The 24965-nt window shown below is 38.8% G+C and overlaps 1 protein-coding gene across 1 annotated transcript in view; it reads right to left on the bottom strand.

Annotated features, from left to right (window-relative positions):
* LOC106093690 (gamma-aminobutyric acid type B receptor subunit 1) overlaps positions 1 to 24965 on the bottom strand; it is a 400156-nt gene that overhangs the window by 9718 nt on the left and 365473 nt on the right. The window contains exons 10-15 of the mRNA XM_059366135.1: positions 16247 to 16370; positions 12443 to 12559; positions 3552 to 3759; positions 3218 to 3474; positions 2977 to 3114; positions 2571 to 2787 (exon numbers count right to left, since the gene is read on the bottom strand). Coding sequence (XP_059222118.1) covers positions 2571 to 2787; positions 2977 to 3114; positions 3218 to 3474; positions 3552 to 3759; positions 12443 to 12559; positions 16247 to 16370 — 1061 coding nt within the window. The remainder of the gene's footprint in view (positions 1 to 2570; positions 2788 to 2976; positions 3115 to 3217; positions 3475 to 3551; positions 3760 to 12442; positions 12560 to 16246; positions 16371 to 24965) is intronic.

Raw genomic sequence — 24965 nt, 5'->3', positions numbered from 1 at the left:
CCTGTCAATATGCCAACCTAAATATGGTACAGATCGGACTATATTTAGATATAGCTGCGAAATGACCGATCTCCCGAACAAGGGTCTTAAGCCCCTAAAAGCTTTATATTACCCGATTTCGCTGAAAATTGAAACAATGAGTGGCTTTAGGCCTCTGGAGATCCAACCTAAATATGGTTTGGATCGGACTATATATAGATATAGCTGCCATATAGATCGATCTGGCGATTCCGGGACTGGAACCAATATAATCTGCATTTTTTATCCGATTTCGCTGAAACCTAAAACAGGGAGTAGTTTTAGGCCTATCAACATTGGACCTAAATATGGAGCCTATTAACATTGGATTATATATAGATATAGCCGCCCTATAGACCGATCTGGCGATTCAGGGTCTGGAACCCATAAAATCTGAATTTTTATCCGATTTCCCTGAAATTTAAAACAGTGAGTAATTTTAGGTCTCTTTATATCCGACCAGAGTATATTTCAGATTGGAAGTTATTTAGATATAGCTGTCATATAGACTGATCTGCAGAAAAGGGTCTGAAGCCCATAAAAGCTTTATTTTTCATCCGATGTCGCTGCAACCTAAAACAGGGAGTAGTTTTAGGCCTATCAACATTGGAGCTAAATATGGTACAGATCGGATTATATTTAGCTATAGCTGCCATATGGACCTATCTGGCGATGCAGGGTCTGGAACCCATAAAATCTGCATTTTTTATCCGATTTCCCTGAAATTTGAAACAGTGAGTAGTTTTAGATCTCTCCTCAGATTGGACTATATTTAGATATAGCTGCCATATAGACCGATCCGCCAATTTAGGGTCTTAGGCCCATAAAAGCCTCATTTATTATCCGATTGTGCCAAAATTTGGGTCAGTGAGTTGTATTAGGCCCTTCGATATCTTTCTGCAATATGGCATAGATCGGTCCAGATTTGGATATAGCTGCCATATAGACCGATCTCCCGATTTAAGGTTTTGGGCCCCCAAAAGGCGCATTTTCTGTCCGATTTTGCCAAAATTTGGAACAATGAGGTATTTTTGGCCCTTCGACATTTTTTGTCAATTTGGCTCAGATCGGATCAGATTTGAATATAGCTGCCATATAGACCGATCTTTTGATTTAAGGTCAAGGGGCCATAAAGGGCGCATTCATTGTCCGATGTCATCGAAATTTGGAACAGTAAGTTAAGTTAAGCCCCTCAACACACTTCTGTAATTTGGTCCAGATCGGTTCAGATTTGGATATAGCTGCTATATAGACCGATCTATCGATTTAAGGTTTTGGCCCTATACAAGGCGCATTTATTGTCCGATTTCACCGAAATTTGGGACAGTGAGTTGTGTTAGGCCCTTCGAAATCCGTCTTCAATTTGGCATAGATCGGTTCAGATTTGGATATAGCTGCCATATAGACCGATCTTTCGTTTCAATGTTTTGGGCCCATAAAGGGCGCATTTATTTTCCGATGTCGCCGAAATTTGGAACAAGGAGTTAAGTTAGGCCCTTCGATATCTTTCTGCAGTTAGACACGGATCGGCGCAGATTTGGATAAAGCTGCCATATTAACCGATCTCTCGATTCAAGGTCTTGGGCCCATTCGATTTCGCCGAAATTTGTGACAGTGAATTAAGTTAGGCCCTTCGACATGTTCTTGGAATATTGCACAGGTCGGTTCAGATTTGGATATAGCTGCCATATCGATCTCCCGATTTAAGGTTTTGGGGCCCTAAAAGGCGCATTTTGTGTCCGATTTCGCCGAAATTTGAGACAGAGAGTTGTGTTGGGCTCTTCGACGACTTTCAGCATCATGGCCCAGATCGTTCCAGATTTGGGTATAGCTGCCATATTGACCGATCTCCAGTTTTAAGGTTTTGGGCCCATAAAAGGCGCATGATTGTCCGATTTCACCGAAATTTGGAGCAGTGAGATGCGTTACTATATCCGTGTGGTATATGTTTCAGATAGGTCTATATTTGGATATGGCTACCAAAAAGACCAATATTTTAATCTGCAACAATGACTTGAACTTATTAGACCATATTTCGATAAAGTTGCTATGGGGGCATACATTATGCATTTGTCACGGGATTATGACAAAAGATGGTTTACATATATACCCGTGGTGGTGGGTATCCAAAGTTTGGCCTGGCCGAACTTAATGCCTTTTTTCTTCTTTGATTTTTTGGTTTGATTTGCTTTTTTTTTTGTTTATTTTATATTTTCTTTATTTTATTTTACTTTTCGTTATTTTATTTCATTTTATTTATGTATTTTTTTATTTCATTTGATTTTTTTACCTGATTATATTTAATTTTAATTCTTTTCTTTTATTTATTTTTTGTTTTCTTTTCTTCTCTTTCATTTCGTTTTGTTTTAATTTTTATTTCCATGCCTTCCCTGTCCATTACCACATACATTTAAATTTTAACTTGTAAAACTTCTGCAATCATTTTGTCACTTGGCTAACTGTCTCCTTCTATTTCGAATGACACCTTATTACCATTTGTCATTTTTCATCTTAGAGCGAATTATAACCTTCGGTTTTAAAAATCCACTTACCTTGTGTAATTGCTAGTGATGCGGCGGGTGTTAGATGTGAGGACGTTGCCGAGGTGTGTACCGATAACGAGGTACCAGCGGTTGTTGCGGCGGGTAGATGCATTCCATTGTTGATGCCTGTTGTGGTTGGACCTCCGCATCCATTTGTATCGGCGGACTTCATTTGAGCTTCACGCTCAACTAAACGTTGTCGTAGCAGGCGGATCTTTTCCTCTTTCTAATGAAATAAAGTGAAAAGAAGGAGAGAAGAAAGTGTTATTCAAAATCTTCTCAGACAATTAAAAATGGAGCTGTGGGGGAAATATCACAATGTGTATTCTAATTCAAGACTTATTCCTATTGAAATTTGTTACTGGATTTTAAACTTTTCTTCCTCTGGCCTTCTTGTAGGCCATTTTGTTCTTACCTGTGATATCAGTCGTTGTAATTCTTCATTTTCTGTTACCAATTTCTGATAACGTTCCTCATCTTCTTTCGATATACCCGAATCGGGATTATATTTCGATTCAGCTTTATCCTTAGGATGTCGTATGACTTCAATAACCTATTATTAACAATGCAATTAAAAGAGGATGTTAACTAGCATCAAATGTTCAAACCATTGATAAACCACATTTCTGTCTATCTTTGTTGTACATTCCACTCACCTTTGGCACAAATATCAATAACATGCTCAAAAAACAGCAAAATATCACAGCCAATGCCACAAAGGCAAATGAGGCATCCTGCTGCGATGCAATCACCATCCCCACAGGAGCCGTGATCAAACACAATACCACCACATTGTAAATGCTCATGCCCACATAGCGTGAATCGTTGATTTGCTTCACTTTTATGGAACGTGTCTCATAGGCCAGAAAAAGGCCAAATACCAGAATCAGTCCCTTATAGCCATAGACAAGACCTACAGAGCAAAGGGAAAAAATGAACAAAAGTCCGAAAAAAAAAATTAATTTAGCTCCCTACTAGAGAGATGCTTACCCAACCACATGGAGTTCTTTTCACTTTCACAATGCTCCAACTCTGGACGTATTTTAATATCATCACTTGTCGATATGGGATCTTCGAGGGGAAATGTTTCCAATATCCTTTGCAATGGATCAAATATTTGCCATGCTATCAGTAGCACTAAGTCAACGGATAGTAGACCGGATACCATGGTATAGAGTTTCCAGGGTTCGACTTTTTTCTGAAAAAAAAAAGAAAAAATAAGAAGTTTTCAGAAATTGTTTTAAACAAATGTTTGTCATTGCTGTACTTTAGATGACATTTTAATTTGATATTGTTGCCATTTTCAACCAGTGATAAGCATATTAACATATATGTATAGTATATCTAATCCCATGGAAAATGCAGCGAAATCCGTAGTTGGATACTAGAAGCCTTCTCCAAGAAACCCATGGTACGACCAAGAGTGTTGAGATGCTACTGAAGCCCAGAATTCGGTATATAGAGCATCGCTGCAATCAGTAGCAACGCGCCAGATGAAGGAGAGGTATTGGGAGAAAAGGGGAGAGGAGAAACGTCTATTCCGCAGAAAGAAAAAGGAAATGGAAAGACGTGAGTGTGAGCGTATTGAGATGTACAGGAGTCAGAATGAAATCCGGAAATTCTACCAAAGAATTAAACATCATACCGATGGCTATGGTGCAGGCACATCCTCCTGTAGAGACAAAGAAGGAAATCTGGTAACTGACACAGATTACATGCTGAGGATATGGATACAACATTTTACCCAACTGCTGGTGTCCGAAGTTTGGCGGCGAAGAGGATACCGTAAAACCAATCCCTGATGATGGTATAGAATGTTTACCTCCTAGTCAGAATGAGATCCAACTAGCAGTGATCCGACTAAAGAACAACAAGGCAGCAGGAGCCGACGGGTTACCCGCTGAAATATTTAAGACCGGAGGTGACACGCTGATAAGGCGTATGCATCAGCTTATCTGCGCAATCTGGCTAGAAGAACACATACCCGATGATTGGAACCTCAGCATACTATGTCCCGTTCACAAGAAAGCAGGCAAGACGGAATGTGCCAACTATAGAGGAATAAGTCTCCTCTCCATCGCATGCAAGATGTTGGCGGCGGAGAGGATACCGCAAAACCAATCCCTGATGATGGTATAGAATGTTTACCTCCTAGTCAGAATGAGGTCCAAGTAGCAGTGACCCGACTAAAGAACAACAAGGCAGCAGTAGCCGACGGGTTACCCGCTGAACTATTTAAGACCGGAGGTGACACGCTGATAAGGCGTATGCATCAGCTTATCTGCGCAATCTGGCTAGAGGAACACATACCCGATGATTGGAACCTCAGCATACTATGTCCCGTTCACAAGAAAGCAGGCAAGACGGAATGTGCCAACTATAGAGGAATAAGTCTCCTCTCCATCGCATGCAAGATGTTGGCGGCGGAGAGGATACCGCAGAACCAATCCCTGATGATGGTATAGAATGTTTACCTCCTAGTCAGAATGAGGTCCAAGTAGCAGTGACCCGACTACAGAACAACAAGGCAGCAGGAGCCGACGGGTTACCCGCTGAACTATTTAAGACCGGAGGTGACACGCTGATAAGGCGTATGCATCAGCTTATCTGCGCAATCTGGCTAGAAGAACGCATACCCGATGATTGGAACCTCAGCACACTATGTCCCGTAGACAAGAAAGCAGGCAAGACGGAATGTGCCAACTACAGAGGAATAAGTCTCCTCCCCATCGCATACAAGATACTCTCGAGCGTACGGTGTGAAAGTCCCTTTCAATGCGGCTTTAGACCTGGTAAATACAACCTGGACCAGATATTCACACTGCGCCAAATCCTGGAAATGACACGAGAAGGACAAATCAACACCTACCATCTCTTTGTTGACTACATAGCCGCCTTCGATACTCCTTTACGTTCAAAGGTATTTCAAGCCGTGTCTGAGTTTGGTATCCCTGCAAACTGAATAAGACTCTGCAGGATGACACTTGCTGATACGCGTTCCTCAGTAAGAATGGGAAAGAATCTCTCCGAACCATTTAATACCAAACGAGGTTTCAGACAAAGAGACAGCCTATCGTGTGATCTCTGTGAGATGCAGATGTGAATAGATATGGCCCACTAATCACTAGAGAACACATACTACTTGCCTATGCCGACGACGACATCGACATCGACATCATAGGTCGGTCACCGGAAGCAGTAACTGCAGCCTTTGAAAGAATCGAAAGAGAGTCAGTGAAAATGGGTCTGGCAGTAAATGGAGATAAGACTAAATGGATGGTTTCAACTCCCAAAAAGCCTTGCACAACCGAGCAGATAAAGAAAATGGAGAAAGTTGGGAACCACAACTTTGAGACACTCAGTAACTTTTTTTACCTCGGCACCGCTGTAACCGAAACGAATGACACCAGTTTTGAGATTAAGCGAAGAATAATACTGGCTAACAGATGCTACTTTGGACTAAGTAAGCAGTTTAGAAACAAGGCCACCTCTCGACAGACGAAGACTACACTATACAAGACACTGATACTACCCGTGCTGTTATATGGTTCTGAAGCATGGTTACTTGTGAAAGCAGATGAGGCAGTGCTTGGAGTATTTGAGAGAAAGATTCTTCGTAACATATATATGGACCAGTTTGCGTTAACGGATAATATAGGCGCCGTATAAACCACGAGCTGTATGACGACAATAGCATAGTTACACGCATCAAAATACAACGGTCATGTTGTCAGAATGGATGAAGAAGCTCCAGCAAAGAAGTCTTTTGAAGGCAAACACGATGGTACACGCAAACCGGGTAAACTCGAAACTTTGTGTCAGAGATTTTAGAATGAGCGCAGAAGATTGAGGCGCTTGGAACGCAATTCTACATTGGGCTAGTGGAACAAGTATTCTTTCATAGCCAATGAAAGTAAAGTAAAGTAAGCTTTAAACGAACACCATTAAGTAATAACAAGTAAAAGCGTGCTAAGTTCGGCCGGGCCGAATCATATATACCCTCCACCATGGAACGCATTCGTCGTCTTCTTTCCCGACATCTCTTCTTAGGCAAAAAATTGATATAGGAAAAGATTTGCTCTGCTATTAGAGTGATATCAAGATATGATCCGGTTTAGACCACAATTAAATTATATGTTGGAGACCTGTGTAAAATGTCAGCCAATTCGAATAAGAATTGCGCCCTTTGGGGGCTCAAAAAGTAAAATAGAGAGATTGATTTATATGGGAGCTGTATCGGGCTATAGACCGATTCAGACCATATTAAACACGTATGTTGATGGTCATGAGAGAATCCGTCGTACAAAATTTCAGGCAAATCGGATAAGAATTGCGCTCTCTAGAGGCTCAAGAAGTCAAGACCCAAGATCGGTTTATATGGCAGCTATATCAGGTTATGGACCGATGTGAACCATACTTGGCACAGTTGTTGGATATCATAGCAAAACACGTCGTGCAAAATTTCATTCCAATCGGATAAGAATAGCGCCCTCTAGAGGCTCAAGAATTCAAGACCCAAGATCGGTTTATATGACAGCTATACCAGGTAATGGACCGAATCAAACCATACTTAGCACAGTTGTTAGAAGTGATACTAAAACACTATGTACAAAATTTCAGTCAAATCGGATGAGAATTGCGCACTCTAGAAGCTCAAGAAGTCAAGACCCAAGATCGGTTTATATGGCAGCTATATCAGGTTATGGACCGATGTGAACCATACTTGGCATAATTATTGGATATCATAGTAGAACACGTCGCGCAAAATTTCATTCCAATCGGATAAGAATTGCACACTCTAGAGGCTCAAGAAGTCAAGACCCAAGATCGGTTGATATGGCAGCTATATCAGGTTATGGACCGATGTGAACAATACTGGGCACAGTTGTTGGATATCATAACAAAACACGTGGTGCAAAATTTCATTCCAATCGGATAAGAATTGCGCCCTCTAGAGGCTCAAGAAGTCAAGACCCAAGATCGGTTTATATGGCAGCTATACCAGGTAATGGACCGAATCGAACCATACTTAGCACAGTTGTTAAAAATGATACTAAAACACTATGTACAAAATTTCAGTCAAATCGGATGAGAATTGCGCCCTCTAGAGGCTCAAGAAGTCAAGACGCAAGATCGGTTTATATGGCAGCTATAGCAGGTTATAGACCGATTTGAACCATACTTAGCACAATTGTTAGAAGAGATACTAAAACACTATGTACAAAATTTTTTTCAAATCGGATGAGAATTGTGCCCTCTAGAGGGTCAGGAAATCAAGACCCAAGGTCGGTTTATATGACAGCTATACCAGGTAATGGACCGATGTGAACCACATTTGGCACAGTTATTGGATATTTTAACAAAACACGTCGTGCAAAATTTCGTTCTAATCGGATGAGAATTGTGCCCTCTAGAGGCTCAAGAAGTCAAGACCCAAGATCGGTTTATATAGCAGCTATATCAGGTTATGGACCGATGTAAACAATACTTGGCACAGTTGTTGGATATCATAGCAAAACACGTCGTGCAAAATTTCATTCCAATCGGATAAGAATTGCGCCCTCTAGAGGCTCAAGAAGTCAAGACCCAAGATCGGTTTATATGGCAGCTATATCAGGTTATAGACCGATTTGAACCACACTTGGCACAGTTATTGGATATTATAACAAAACACGTCGTGCAAAATTTCATTCCAATCGGATAAGAATTGCGCCCTCTAGAGGCTCAAGAAGTCAAGACCCAAGATCGGTTTATATGACAGCTATATCAGGTTATAGACCGATTTGAACCACACTTGGCACAGTTATTGGATATTATAACAAAACACGTCGTGCAAAATTTCATTCCAATCGGATAAGAATTGCGCCCTCTAGAGGCTCAAGAAGTCAAGACCCAAGATCGGTTTATATGGCAGCTATATCAGGTTATGGACCGATGTGAACAATACTTAGCACAGTTATTGGATATCATAGCAAAACACGTCGTGCAAAATTTCATTCCAATCGGATGAGAATTGCGCCCTCTAGAGGCTCAAGAAGTCAAGACCCAAGATCGGTTTATATGGCAGCTATATCAGGTTATAGAATGATTTGAACCACACTTGGCACAGTTATTGGATATTATAACAAAACACGTCGTGCAAAATTTCATTCCAATCGGATGAGAATTGCGCCCTCTAGAGGCTCAAGAAGTCAAGACCCAAGATCGGTTTATATGGCAGCTATATCAGGTTATAGACTGATTTGAACCACACTTGGCACAGTTATTGGATATTATAATAAAACACGTCGTGCAAAATTTCATTCCAATCGGATAAGAATTGCGCACTCTAGAGGCTCAAGAAGTCAAGACCCAAGATCGGTTTATATGGCAGCTATATCAGGTTATGGACCGATGTGAACCATACTTGGCACAGTTATTGGATATCATAGTAAAACACGTCGTGCAAAATTTCATTCCAATCGGGTAAGAATTGCGCATTCTAGAGGCTCAAGAAGTCAAGACCCAAGATCGGTTTATATGGCAGCTATTGGGTTGCCCAAAAAGTAATTGCGGATTTTTCATATAGTCGGCGTTGACAAATTTTTTCACAACTTGTGACTCTGTAATTGCATTCTTTCTTCTGTCAGTTATCAGCTGTGACTTTTAGTTTGCTTTAGAAAAAATTGTAAAAAAGTATATTTGGTTAAAGATCATTCTAAGTTTTATTAAAAATGCATTTACTTTCTTTTAAAAAATCCGCAATTACTTTTTGGGCAACCCAATATATCAAAACATGGACCGATATGGCCCGTTTACAATACCAACTGACCTACACTAATAACAAGTATTTGTGCAAAATTTCAAGCGGCTAGCTTTACTCCTTCGGAAGTTAGCGTGCTTTCGACAGACAGACGGACGGACAGACGGACGGACGGACATGGCTAGATCGACATAAAATGTCGCGACGATCATGAATATATACACTTTATGGGGTCTCAGACGAATATTTCGAGTAGTTACAAACAGAATGACGAAATTAGTATACCCCCCCATCCTATGGTGGTGGGTATAAAAATATCTTCTGTACCAGGTGACGTATACTTGTTGTACCTCATTGCGCATTTATTAATATAACGTATACGCTCCACCCCATCCTCAACTGAAATTTACTTCTTTGAATTTCGAATACATTTCACACATGCACAACTTTTAGCTGGCATCACAACCATTTACCTCTGCCTTGTCAATGTATATGCGTGTTGCAATAAATATTTTCATTTAATTAACAGTATTATTAACAATTTTCCAATTTGCCACACACATTCTTCGACATAGCCATAGTGTTAATTATGCTCTTGTTTACTGTCATGTTAACAAATATTTTTTTATAATTAATACAAAAAAATAAAAACTCTAACAAAATATTGGAAAACAACTTGCAGCGGGCAATAAACTGCAAAATGTCCTTTGATTTTATATCATTATCCTGATGTCATTACTCTTATCCACATCATCTGATCAGCATTATAATTTTATGTTTAACCAAATGAGTTAATTTTTGATTGCATTTCAAGTAAAGGTGATTTAAATTTTGACATTATCATTTAATTTGTATTATGTTGTGGCGAGAGGTACATTTTGTCCCTTCTCATTAATGCATTACGTGAATTTACAACACACAGTACAAACTTTAAGCGATAGTATCGTTTTAAGGTGTCTATTTAAAATGTAAATGCGAATGAAAATGGCCAAGAGCTGTGGTCGGAAGAGGTCTTCTCTACTAAGATTATCAAATTTAATATCGCCCCTCAACCTATCCAATCCCATGCTGCTGTTGTAGCAGTTTGTTGTGTTCTATCTTTCGTCTGCTTGATTCTGTTGATTGTCAAGGCCCAGGAACTCTGCGACTAAGATGGGGTGCGGCCACAGGGATCTGGGTTTGAGTCGAGTGGATCTGGCTGGGCAGTTAAATAGGTGACGTGTATCGTATGGTCCCTGGTTACAATCGGGACAGACATTTGCAGGTCGGCATCAATCCTTGCTCTGTAGGAGTTGAGGCGGCTGCATCTGCCGAAATGTAATTGAGCCACAACTACTCTGGTTTGCCGGGGGAGGTGTATTTCTTCAATGAGAGGCCATTTACCGGTAGCCATTTACCGCATCTGCTACCGTGTCTGCATGAATGTTGTCTAGACCTGCTTGATGTGCCATTTGATCGCGAGGTTCTCTTTCGTAGCGCTGAACCTCACGCTCTAGATCATGTAAACATACCTTAAGGCTTCTGGTCGGTGGATATCTATCAACAAGATGATGATTTGGATGGTCTCTGCGATAATAGCCCCAAAAGTATTGCTTAGACAGCATGTGCCTACGCACTGGTAGGATCTTTGCTTCCTTATGGAGGTGGCTCACATGAGAACTGAGGAGATCGGAGGGAGTCATTCTGACAGACCTGAATATTATTCCACTGCGTGGCACAAAGCTGTCAAGACTACACTGGCGCTTAAAAATAACTTACCACAGACCGGCCAATTGCTTTGTACGTGGTCAACAAGGTTTCTTTGTATGCACCCCAAGTACTGCCAGCAAGTGACTTGAGGACCTGGTTTCTACTTTTGACTTTATCGCAAATTGTGTGGATGGTGGTGATGGTCTCTGCGATAATAGCCCAAAAGGTATTGCTTAGACAGCACGTGCCTTCGCACTGGTAGGATCTCTGCCTCCTGCTGGAGGTTGTTTGAGGAGACAGCCCGTTGCAGTTCGGAGGGAGGCATTCTGGCAGACCTGAATATTATTCCACTGTGTGTCACAAAGCTGAAGAGACCACATTGGCGAGGCATAACTTATCACAGACCGGCCAATTGCTTAGTATGTGGTCGACATGGTTTCTTTGTCTGCACCCCAAGTACTGCCAGCAAGTGACTTGAGGACCTGGTTTCTACTTTTGACTTTATCACAAATTGCTGTGGTATGTCGGAAGAATGTATAAGAGCTGTCAAATGTGACGCCAAGTATTTTGGGACACTTGATGGTCGGAATCATTTCATAGCTCAGTATTGACCTCACACGTGAACAACGTGGCTGAAGATTTGATGGCAGATATCTTCAAATTTCTTGCAGCGAGGCAAGTTCGTTGAGGTAGACGTTCAACCTATCGCAGTTGTCAACAATGGGTGGGGGGCCTGATGCCATGATCGTACAATCGTCCGCATATGATACGATCTCTATGCCGTCTGCAGTGGGTGGAATGGAGGATAGGTAGAGGTTAAACAGTGCCGGAGATATCACTCCACCTTGGGGAACTCCCTGTTTCACTCTACGTTGCTTCAACTTCTTCTCCCTAAATTCCACAAATGACTGGCGACCACACAGATAATTCGCGACCCAGCATCTCAGGCCTGGGGGTAGGGGCACGTGTAGGCGATGTCCTCAAAAAATTTGGCATGGCTGACCGAATCGAACGGAGGCCACCGTAGCGCAGAGGTTAGCATGTGCGTCTATGACGCTGAACGGCTGGGTTCGAATCCTGGCGAAAACATCAGAAAATATATTTCTGCGTTGGTTTTGCCCTCCCAATGCTGGCAACATTTGTGAGGTACTATGGCATGTAAAAACTTCTATCTAAAGAGGTGTCGCACTGCGGCACATCGATCGGACTGGGCTATAAAAAACAGGTCCTTAATCATTGAGCTAAAACTTGACTCGGACAGCACTCATTGATATGTTAGAAGAGTGCCCTTTTCCTTAGTGGAATGTTCGGGGCAAATTTGTATTTGCATAACAATTTCTTGGTTACATTTTACCAAAAAAAAAAAAAACCCACAAAAAATTGGTTCAATGAGAATTTTATGATTTTATCATGCATGGCATTGGGCTTTTCATTTTATCCGAATACTTACTTTGGGATCTCTTTTCGCTTTTGTGGTAAAACGATGTACTCGCCATACTTTACTGAACATAGCACCATAAGCTAATGTAAAACCGGTGGATAGAAGCCAAGCTCTGGCTTGACAAACCTGAAAAAAGGAAAAAAAAAAATATATTAAAAGAAGTTAGGTAACAATCAAAACTCATCATAGGCTAAGAGGTTTTTGTAATAGCAAAATACTGTTCAAGTGAGTATGATTTCAGACTGCTACTACAACTTAACTTCAAAAGCGGGTCGATGGAAATGGACCTCCATAAAATTATTCGATGCGAAGATGTCCCTTTAACAGAAGGTGTATGTATGATATTGGGGGGGACATTGGAGGTCAATAACTGTGCTAAGAACGGTCCGAATCGGTCTATAAACTGATATAGCTCCCATATAAACCGATCTCCCGATTTGACTTCTTGAGAATCTGGAAGCCGCAATTTTTATCCGTCCTGGCTGAAATTTTGCATGTAGTATTCTGCTACAACTTCCAGCAAAGTACGGTTCAAATGGGTTTATAACCTGATATAGCTCCCTTATTATCCGATCTCCCGATTTGACTTCTTGAGTCCTTACAACCCCAATTTTTGTCTGATTTGGCTGACATTTTGCATGCGGTGTTCTGTTATGACTTTCAGCTAACGTGCCACATATGATCTAGAACATGATATAGCTCTCGATCATTCTTGTTTGGTTCATAGAAGCTTTAATTTTTCCTGGTTTGATACTAAATTTATTTTGTATAAATTTTTAGCAGAATCCATGGACCGTTTAAACTTACTTTTACTTGTTCATGTTGAAATCTGGTGCTGCTAGCTACTATGTTTTTGACCGCCGCGAAATCTATTAGCCTCAACCCCCTTATCGGACGTTATCTCGTGGAGGCCTAATTTTTTGACTGTTGGACCAAAGATATTTTCCTTCCCTACCTTCGTGTTAAAATCTCTCGTAATGATGTTAATATCATGGCCGGACAGCCGTCGTATTATCTCTCTAGGCGCTTGTAGAAAATATTCTTGGTCTGCTCGTCCTTATCTTCCGTCGGGGCATGACCCCAAATAAGCCTGATGTTGAAAAATCACCCGGTTTAACGCTGGAGTCAAAGTGTTTCAGTCTCCGGGTAACCACATATCCACAGCCAAATTCATGCCCCGTGTCATGGCAGCTATGGTATAGTCCGTCACCGTTTGGTGTTGTTATGACACTGTTCCTAGTCATTCCCGATGATAATATCTGGCTTTTCCAATACATCCGCCAGTGCGTACACTGCATCTTTTTTTTTATAGAAGTGAGAACATTCAAGGTGCAGATTAGCAGATCATGGTCCTTAAACTCCTTTTTTATTTTTCTTTTGTTTTTCAGAGTAAACCTTATAATTTTCCGGAGCCGAGTTACTGGCCCAGCGCCCCAACCTTATGGGTTTTGTGAGATTGCATATGTATCCGTCGATGTGGCGAGGCGCTTTCTCCACGATCTCATGCTAGCTTCCAGCCGCCCTCAACCAGGGAACCGTCGCTGATGTTGGCCTTTGGTTATTTGAAGGCGCAAATAACCAGAGTCAGTCTCTCGAAATCGCTGACTACAGCTACTCCGCATTATACGAAGCTTTCCACTTTCCGCAACCTGTGAACGCGCCTGGTAGCTTTCAGCTAAGCTCCCATAATAACGATGGACCCTACACAAGTCGGAGCTCTGAAGTCCCAGCCAGTGTGGTGCTCACCGTTATCCAGTGTCGATCGGCAGCAAAGAAATAAGAAGACTATAAAGAGGCAATTCTTCCAAATGCCTGTGATAACGATGGACCCTACACATGTCTCTAAAGTTCCAGCCCGAGTGGTGCTCACCGTTATCCCGTGTCGGTCGGTAGCAAAGAAATACGAAGACTATAAAAAGGCAAATCTTCCAAATGCCTATGATAACGATGGACCTTACGCAAGTCGGAGCTCTAAAGTTCCAGCTCGAGTGGTGCTCACCGTTATCCCGTATCGATCGGCAGCAAAGAAATACGAAGACTATAAAGAGGCAAAGTAAAATCTTCCAAATGCCATACAGAATAGTAAGGAAGACAAGTAGGAAGCATTGAGACAGGATCAGAGATAGTCCTTATGGACTAACCGATATCTGTGGGGCCTTGTCTACAAAGTTGTTATGAAAAACCTCGGCAGGAAGAGCCCAGCAAGCGATTTAGGCAATGGAAACATGAATTACACTGTCCGTCCGTCTACCCGTCTATCCCTCTGTCCGTCCTTCGAAGGAATACAGCTAGTCGCTTGAAATTTTGCACCAATACTTCCTACTAGTATAGGTAAGTTGTGATAGTAAATGGCCATACAGGCCGATTTTTACACCCACCACAATAGGATGGTGATATACTAATGAAGTTATTCCGTTTGTAACGCCTCGAAATATTGATCTAGGACCCCAAAAATATATATATTCTTGATCTTCTCGATGTTCTGAGTCGATCTAGCAATGTCCGTCCGTCCGTCCGTCCGTTCGTCCGTCCGTCTGTCTGTCGAAATCACGATAGCGTGCGAACGCGATAGCGTGCGAAGACAGCCGCTTGAAAATTTTGCACAGATACTTCCTATTGATGTAGGTCGTTGGGAATTGCAAGTGGGCCATATCGGTTCAGATTTGGATATAGCTTCCATATAAACTGGTCTCCCGATTTGACTTATTGAGCCCCTGGAAGCCTTAATATTCTAATCTTCATCCAATTTGGCTGAAATTTTGCACACAGTGTTCTGTTATGAGTTCCAACAACTGTGCCAAGTACGGTCCAAATCGGACAAGAACATGATATAGCTGCTATATAAACCGATCTCCCGATTTGACTTCTTGTACTCCTGGAGGGCTCAGTACGGTCCAAATAGGTCAAGAACATGATATAGCTCCTATATAAACCGATCTCCCGATTTTAATTCTTTAGCTTCTGGAGGGCTCAATATTTATCCGATTTGGCTGCAATCTTGCACATAGTGGTCTGTTATAAGAATAATAACTGTGAGAAGTACGGTTTAAATCGATCAAGAACGTGATATAGCTCCCATATAAACCGATCCCCAACGCTTTTACTTTTTATGAAACACATTCTCAGCCGAGAAGATTGGGCTTCCATGTTTGAAAACTATACCTTGATCTTAGCGGATGGCTCTAAGATGACCAATATATACACAGCTTAAGTCTTCGAAACTCTAAAACCTTGATTTATGTGAGGAATATCATTCAAGACCATGCATGTAAGAAGAGGGTGGCACATGTGGATACGACAGGTGAGAACAACAAATGGACTCGAACTGGACCCTATGACTTGTGATAAGTATTGTTCAAATTCATTTTCGTTGCCTACTTTTAGGGGTGATATAGCTGCCGTATAAATCGATCTGGGATCTTGACTCCTGTAGATGGTGCAATTCTTATCCAATTTGGCTGAAATGGTTGAAATCGGTTCATTACCCGACAAAGTAGCTGGCATATAAATTGATTTTCTGATTTATGTTCTTGAGCCTCTAGAGGCCGCAATTGTTATCCAATTTGACAGAAATTTTTTAAGTTAGAGTTTTGTTTTGCCAGCATCTGTGCTTAGTGTAGTCCAAATCAGTCCACAACTTGATGTAGCTCCTATAAAAACCGATCTACTTTGTTGCAAGTCATTCAAACATTTACGGTATGCGATTCATGGTAGAGGTAATATATTGTAAGAGTTGACCGACCCGGTCGAATATAACCTGTTTCAAATTGTTTTCTACAAAAGAATAATAGCTTATAATTAAATTGTACTTACCTTGGGATATTCGTCTGAACTAACAAAGCGTCCATCGATACCCAATAAAATGACGGATGTAAGACAGATGATAACACCAAGTAACATAATTGTATTACATACTGGATGTGATGATTGTATAACTCTGGAATGACAAGAATATTAAAAAAAGGTAAAAAATTACTGATAAATATTTGAAATAAATAAAAAAAAACTTGAGAAACAGTGACAAGTACAAAGGGCTTCAAGGTTAACATCCTTTAAACTTCCTTCACCCCTAAAAGTAGGCAATGTTTTTGTGCAAAAACAATTTTTTATATTGCAAGAAATCAAAACCAAAGAATTTAATTTTTAAATTTGGGTCCTTAAAATTTAAACATTTTATTGCGTTCTTTGTCATGCCTGTAGCTTCTCATTCTTTTCCTGTTACTCATGCGGTTTAGCCATTAAAAATTCATTCAATATTTGCCAACCACAGTGATTTTTCCTGTTCACAAACTTCCCCTCGAAGACAATCTTATCAAATTTCAATTAAAATTTAAGTATTTCCCCAAACGAGTTCTGTTTAATAATTCCTGCTGTGTCTTACTCTCAGATGCTAACGTTTTGTTGTCTCTCGCTGTCATACTTCTATGTTCTCCCTACTGGCCGGCTGTTCCCTTCCCAGGCGATTCAAGAGATTACATGCATCGCTTTATAAAATTTATGAACTTTCACAAAAGCCCAACCCAAATTGGAATCTAAGAACATTTTTGAGTATAAGCAGGGCAAGGAATAAACAAGACAAGGATTCAATTAAAAGGCACAATAAAAGCATACACTTGAGCAAATATCCTTCTACTTGCTGAAAAAGCCTCTGTGACTGAAAGCAGTCAAGCTAAGGAGTAAAAAAAAAAATAATACAGAAAAACCAATCACATCTAAATATGCCACTCGGCCTCAGACATTAAATGGCCATAAATATTTCCTAAGAGTTTGTATAGGGGGAATAGGGGAAAACAACAAGAATAAATAGAGTTGAAATGAGTCAATATAAAAGAGAGTTTCAGTGAGAGAATAGACAATAGTGAGAGTGAGAGAGACTCTAATAAGGAAAAGCGATGGGGGAATAATGAAAAGCCTCCATGAAAAAGTTGTTTTATTTTGTTTTATTTTTTGGTATTTTTTTGTATTTTATTTTTTTTATTTTTTTATTTTATTTTACTTTATTTTTTTATTTTATTTTACTTTATTTTTTTATTTTATTTTAATTTATTTTATTTTATTTTTTTATATTTTTTTATTTTATTTTGTTTTATTTTATTTTATTTTATTTTATTTTATTTTATTTTATTTTATTTTATTTTATTTTATTTTATTTTATTTTATTTTATTTTATTTTATTTTATTTTATTTTATTTTATTTTATTTTATTTTATTTTATTTTATTTTATTTTATTTTATTTTATTTTATTTTATTTTATTTTATTTTATTTTATTTTATTTTATTTTATTTTATTTTATTTTATTTTATTTTATTTTATTTTATTTTATTTTATTTTATTTTATTTTATTTTATTTTATTTTATTTTATTTTATTTTATTTTATTTTATTTTATTTTATTTTATTTTATTTTATTTTATTTTATTTTATTATATTTTATTATATTTTATTATATTTTATTTTATTTTATTTTATTTTATTTTATTTTATTTTATTTTATTTTATTTTATTTTATTTTATTTTATTTTATTTTATTTTATTTTATTTTATTTTATTTTATTTTATTTTATTTATTTTATTTTATTTTATTTTATTTTATTTTATTTTATTTATTTTATTTTATTTTATTTTATTTTATTTTATTTTATTTTATTTTATTTTATTTTATTTTATTTTATTTTATTTTATTTTATTTTGTTTTATTTTATTTTATTTTATTTTATTTTATTTTATTTTATTTTATTTTATTTTATTTTATTTTATTTTATTTTATTTTATTTTATTTTAATTTATTTTATTTTATTTTATTTTATTTTATTTTATTTTATTTCATTTTATTTTTTTTTTATTTTATTTTATTTTATTAGATTTTATTTTATTTTTTTATTTTATTTTATTTTATTTTATTTAATTTTTTTTTTTATTTTATTTTATTTTATATTATTTTATTTTATTTTATTTTATTTTTTTATTTTATTTTATTTTTATTTAATTTTTTTTTATTTTATTTTATTTCATATTATTTTAGTTATATGCCAGTTCCAAATTTTGCTTTCGTTAATTCCTTCCTTGGCAAAATTTGCTGTGTTGTTGTTAAAGTATCCTGCCTAAAAACGTTGCTTTTCGAACTATTCTCTAAATGCTAACTTTGCCTCTCCGTGGACTTTTGTGTTCGTGAATCCTATTCATGTCCCTTGGCAGGATAAGCGGAAGCCACAAGGCAAGAAAAAAAATCTTTTGCTAATGTCTGAACTGCTGCAGCTACCATTGTGGTGGTCGACGTTATTGTTAAACTATTCGTGGAAGTAGCCTGGAAATAGAAAGCCACAACAAAGATGAAACTTGGCTCTTTTCTTAGGCGGCCTTTGTTTATATCGTCGGTATTTTATTCACTTTATTTCCTTGCCAACTACAAATTTTCTTGAATTTTATTAATTTTTTATTTTCATGAAAAACTTATGACACGAATTTCTTTAAAATAGTATGTGCTGTTCCTTTGATAGTGTTTGCCAAGGCTTAAGTAGTTTTACTTAGGGCTTACACATCCTTTGCTCTCCCTATGACTCTTCCCATCTGCCTCTGCATGGTTTTAGTTTGGTTAGGGAAGAGCTTCCTTTATGGTTGTTCAGGCTGATGCTGTTGCTTTAGCGCATATCTTTAATCGCGTTAGTTGTGAGCAGCGTAGAAGCGTTTCAAAGTTATCAAACATGTTTTAATTAAATTTTTGAATACCACTTTGAACAATGGTTTAAGGAAAACGAATGATGGGAGAAGGATTGCATGTTTAAGTGGGGAGAGGGTCTTGGAGTGGTTCGTAAGAAAAACATGTGATTAAAGGCATAAATCGTAAAAGTAATAAAATCGAAAATTAAATTTAAATAAGATTTGCTTTGTGAATCAATTGCTGTGAAAGTTTCATTGAAAAACTAAATTTATTTCTGCAACCATTTTCACATAAAACAAAATAAAATAAGTAAGGGCGTGCTTAGTTCGGCCTGGCCGAATCTTATATACCCTCCACCATGGATCGCATTTTTCGGGTTCTTTGCGCGGCATCTCATTTTAGGCAAACAGAGAATAATGGATAAGAATTGTTATGCTATTGGAGCTATATCAAGTTTAAAGTCCGATTCGGACCATAAATTAACTGAATGTTGAAGACTATAGTAGAAGTCATTGGGTAATATTTCAGTCCATTCGGATAAGAACTGCGCCTTGTTGGGGCTCAAGAAGCATAATCAGAAGATCGGTTTATATGGGAGCTATATCAGGCTATACATCGATGCAGGCCATATTGGACACGTATGTTGAAGGTCATGGGAGAAGCCTTCAGTCAAGTCGAATAACAATTGCGCCCTCTAGAGGCCTAAGAAGTCAAGATCCCAGATCGGTTTATATGGCAGTTGCATCAAGTTATGTACGAATTTCAACCATACTCGGAGCAGTTATTGAAAGTCATAAGAAAACACCTCATGCAAGTTTTCAGCCAAATCTGATGAGAATTACGCCCTCTAGTGGCTCACAAAGTCAAGATCCAAGTTCGGTTTATATATAAGCTATGTAAGGTTATGAACCGAAATCATACCAAATTAACAACATACGCAAAATGTCAACCAAATTGGATAAGAATGGAGCCGTATAGAGACTTAAGAAGTCAAGACCCAAAATCGGTTTAACCGCCCGAACCATACTTGGCACAGTTATTGGATATCATAGCAAAACACGTCGAGCAAAATTTCATTCCAATCGGATAAGAATTGCGCACACTAGAAGCTGAAGAAGTCAAGACCCAAGATCGGTTTATATGGCAGCTATATCAAAACATGGACCGATTTGGCCCATTTACAATACCAACCGACCTACACTAATAAGAAGTATTTGTGCAAAATTTCAACTGCTAGCTTTACTCCTTGGAAAGTTAGCGCGCTTTCAACAGACAGACGGACGGACATGGCTAGATCGACATAAAATGTCGCGACGATCAAGAATATATATACTTTATGGGGTCTCAGACGAATATTTCGAGTAGCTCCAAACAGAATGACGAAATTAGTATACCCCCCATCCTATGGTGGAGGGTATAAAAATATCTTCTGTACCAGGTGACGTATACTTGTTGTACCTCATTGTGCAATTATTAATATAACGTATACGCTCCACCCCACCCTCAACTGAAATTAACTTCTTTGAATTTCGTATACATTTCACACATGCACAACATTTAGCTGGCATCACAACCATTTACCTCTGCCTTGTCAATGTATATGCGTGTTGCAATAAATATTTTCATTTAATTAACAGTATTATTAACAATTTTCCAATTTGCCACACACTTTCTTCGACATAGCCATAGTGTTAGTCTAGAGACTAGGCTAGGCTAGGCTAGGCTAGGCTAGGCTGTTAGGCTAGTCTCTAGCCATAGTTAGTCTCTCTAGAGACCATCAAGAATATATGGGGTCTTAGACGAATATTTCGAGGTGTTACATTACGGAATGTCGAATCCGAACTAGGACCGAACTAGGATGATCGAGAGACCGCTTTACGTGGGAGCTATATCAGGTAATAGGCTGATTTGGAAAGTAATTGGCACAGTCGTTTGAAGTCGTAACAGAACACTGTATGCAAATTTTCAGCCAAATCGGACAAAAATTGCGGCTTGTAAAGGCTCAGGAAGTCAAATCGGGGATCGGTTTATATGGAAGCTATATCAGGTTATAAGCCCATTTGAACCGTACTTACCACAGTTGTTGGAAGTCGTAACAGAACACTGTATGCAAAATTTCAGCCAAATCGGACAAAAATAACGGCTTGTAAAGGCTCAGGAAGTCAAATCGGGGATCGGTTTATATGGAAGCTATATCAGGTTATAAGCCGATTTGAACCATACTTAGCACAGTTGCTGGAAATCATTACAAAACACTATGCGCAAAATTTCAGCCAAATCAGAATTGAGTAGGGGCTCAAGAAGTCAAATCGGGAAATCGGTTTATATGGGAGCTATATCTGGTTCTTGACCGATTTGGCCCACACTCTGTACTGCTCTTGGAAGTCATAACAGAACGCTATGTGCAAAATTTTAGCCAAATCGGATGTAAATTGAGGCTTCCAGGGGCTCAAGAAGTCAAATCGGGAGATCGGTTTATATGGGAGCTATATCCAAATCTGAACCGATATGTTCCATTTGCAATCCTCAACTACCTTTACTAATATTAAGAATCTGTGAAAATTTTCAAGCTGCTAGCTTTACGCATTCGACCGCTATCGTGATTTCGACAGACGGACGGACGGACATTGCTAGATCGATTCAGGATCCCGAAACGATCTAGAATATTAAAGTTCTAGATCAATATTTCGAGGTGCTACACACGGAATGACTAGATTAATATACCCCCATCCTATGGTGGTGGGTATCTTATATATAAAAATTAATTTGTGTTTGTTTGTTTGTTCTGTATAGACTCAAAAACGGCTGAACCGATTACCTTGAAATGTTTGCAGATTGTGTAGGTTGGTCTGGAAGGACACATAGGCTTTATAATTTTTTGACGGCTGAACCGATTACCTTGAAATGTTTGCAGATTGTGTAGGTTGGTCTGGAAGGACACATAGGCTTTATAATTTTTTGATATCGGAAGGGGGAACGGACCCTCCCCCTTACCACAAAATTACTACACACAATATGGGACTCAAATGAAAGGTATTCAGGATTAGAGTACGAATTTCATATTAAAAATTGGGTCCATGTAACTGGGGGGCCACCCCAACCTCAAAACCCTCTAAAATTGGTTTTTTGACGATCATGACAATATGGGACTCAAATGAAAGGTATTCGGGAGTAGATGGCAAATACGGTCATGAGGCAGAAATATGCTTTATAATTTGTTGATTTCGGAAGAGGGCGGACCCTCCCCCTTTACCCAAAAACACCACCCAAAATCAAAAGTGAACCGATCGGGACAATATGGGTATCAAATGAAAAGTATGAGGGAGTAGATAACGAATCTGGCATACAAATTCATGTCGAAGTACCCTACCCTCACAAAAACGCCCAAAATGGTCACATTAGCCTATCACGTATATATGGGACTCGGTTTAATTGTTCCGTATAGACTTAAAAACGGCAGAACCGATTTTCTCGAAATTTTCGCATATTGTGTAGTTTGGCCTGGAAGGAAACATAGGCTATATAATTTTTCAGTATCGGAAGGGGAACGGACCCTCCCCCTTATGTAAAAAACACAACCCAAATTCAAAAGTGAACCGATGGGGACAATATAGGTATCAAATTAAAGGTATTGGAGACTAGTAAACGAATATCGTATCGAAATTTTGGTCCAATTTCCCAGCGGGCCTCCCCAACCCCAAAACTCCCCAAACAGACATATTGGGCGTTCATTTCAATATGGGGCTCAAATGAAAGGTATTCGGGAGTAGATTTCGAATCTGGCATACAAAATCATAACGATGTATAAGGGGTCACGCCCCCCCAAAAAAAAAAAACCCTTAAATGGGCACTATGACTATATGGGACTCGGTTTTTTGTTTGTTCCGTAGAATTATAAACGGCTGAACCGATTTTCTTAAAATTTTCACAGATTGTGTAATTTTGTCTGGAAGAAAACACAGGCCCTGTAATGTTTAGATATTGGATGGCGGCGGTCGCTCCCCCTTACCCCAACAACGCCATCTAAAACCAAAAGTGAACCAATAGGCACAATATGGGTATCAAATGAAAGGTGTAGGAGATTAGAAAACGAATATCGTCTTAAAATTTGGGTCCAAGTACCCAGCGGGCCCCCAACCCAAAAACTCCTCTAAACAGATATGTTCGAAGTTCATGTCAATATGGGCCTCAAATGAAAAGTATTCGACAGTAGATTACAAGTATGGCATACAAAATTAGATCCAAATAATGGGAGGTCGCCCCACGCCCAAATACCCCCAAATGGGCATATTAGCCGATCATGTCTATACGGCACTCAAATCAAAGGTATTTGGGAGTAGTTTGCAATTACGACATTAAAATTTACGTTCAAGTCTAGGTGGCGCTTTTTCTTCCCAAAAATAAGTCAAGTAGGTTAAATGAGCCGTTATGACAATATGGAACTCAAATGAAAGGTATTTGAGAGTAGAAAACGAATTTGATATTAAATTTGGAGCCAAGTATTTGGGGGTACGTCCTAAAGCACCCTCTGAACTGAACTTCATTTCTGATTGTGGCAATATGTAGCTGAAATCGACGGTGGGAGTTAAAAATAAATTTGATATCTATTTTCAGGGCAAAGAGCCCTGCCCTTCCAATATAGGGCTCACATTAAATAGATTTGGGAGTGTAGCACGAATTTGATATCCATATTTGAGTCGAAATGTCTGAGGCCCTATCCCTCCCCTAAAAAGCACTTCTCATTACACTAATTTTCAAAAACACCAGGTCTCGGAGATACGTTCGAAATTTTTTTGTACTCTTGCAGTCACCAAAAACAAAACATGGTTTCTATTGTTGGGGTCGGGTGTCTCGGAGGCCGTCCAAAATCCGCCAAATGGTTATATAGACCAATCACGAGAATATAGAGCTCAAACGAAAGATGCTTGAGAGAAAAAAAAACGAGTTTGATGTTCAGTTGAGGAGCCATGTATTTGGGGAGCCTCCCCAACCCGAAATACCTCCCTAACCGACCATGGTAATATGTGACTTAGATAAAATCTATTTGGGGTGAAAATTGATTGATTTTCGGGTAACTGATATCCATTTTCGGGACAAAGACCTGGGGTCCGCCCCACCCTCAAACAGAATTTATTTACCGATCATGCCATTATGGGGCTCATATAAAATGTATTTGAAAGTCGAGCACGAGGCGCATATTTATGTTAAGGGCCAAGTGTCTTGGGGGCCACCCCACCCCCCGAAATACCCTCTAAATCCGAAATATTTACCCTTACGATAATATAGGACTCAAAAGGAATGTGGAATAAGAAGGGCACACATTTTTTTATAGCCCAGTCCGAATGGCATGCCACAAAGCGACTTCTCTTTGGGAAAAATTTTTTACATGATCCTGCATGGCAAACGTCGCCAGCATTAAGAGGGGGATAGTTACCGTTTTAAATTTTGTCCGATGTTGTTGCAGGATTTGAACGCAGGCGTTCAGCGCGATAGGCGGACATAGGCTACAGCTGCACGAATTCGATAAAAACACATTCAGGGCGAAGTGTCCGCACCCTAAAGAGATATTAGATAGTTAAAGAAGGCGCAGTGGAGCGGACTCAGTTCGGCTAGTAATAAAATAAAATAAAATATGGAAGGAATTGTAGGTAAGGCTACCGTTGACGGATTTTATTCCAGTTTACTTAAACCAACTTTCTTGGCATTTCAATTTTAGCAAATTTCCTCATAACATATTTCACAAATTTCCAAACAATTTTCTTTTAAATTAAACTCTCCTCCTTAAATTTTTTTTTTAAAGTGCAATTTGGTGGTTTTTAATCCCTTTTCAAAGTCCTTTTGAAGACTTGGCAAACATTAATCAATGAGGAAAT

Source organism: Stomoxys calcitrans, chromosome 3 (assembly GCF_963082655.1).
Source record: "Stomoxys calcitrans chromosome 3, idStoCalc2.1, whole genome shotgun sequence".
Taxonomy (NCBI): domain Eukaryota; kingdom Metazoa; phylum Arthropoda; class Insecta; order Diptera; family Muscidae; genus Stomoxys; species Stomoxys calcitrans.
This window is presented reverse-complemented; position numbering and strand designations above follow the sequence as displayed.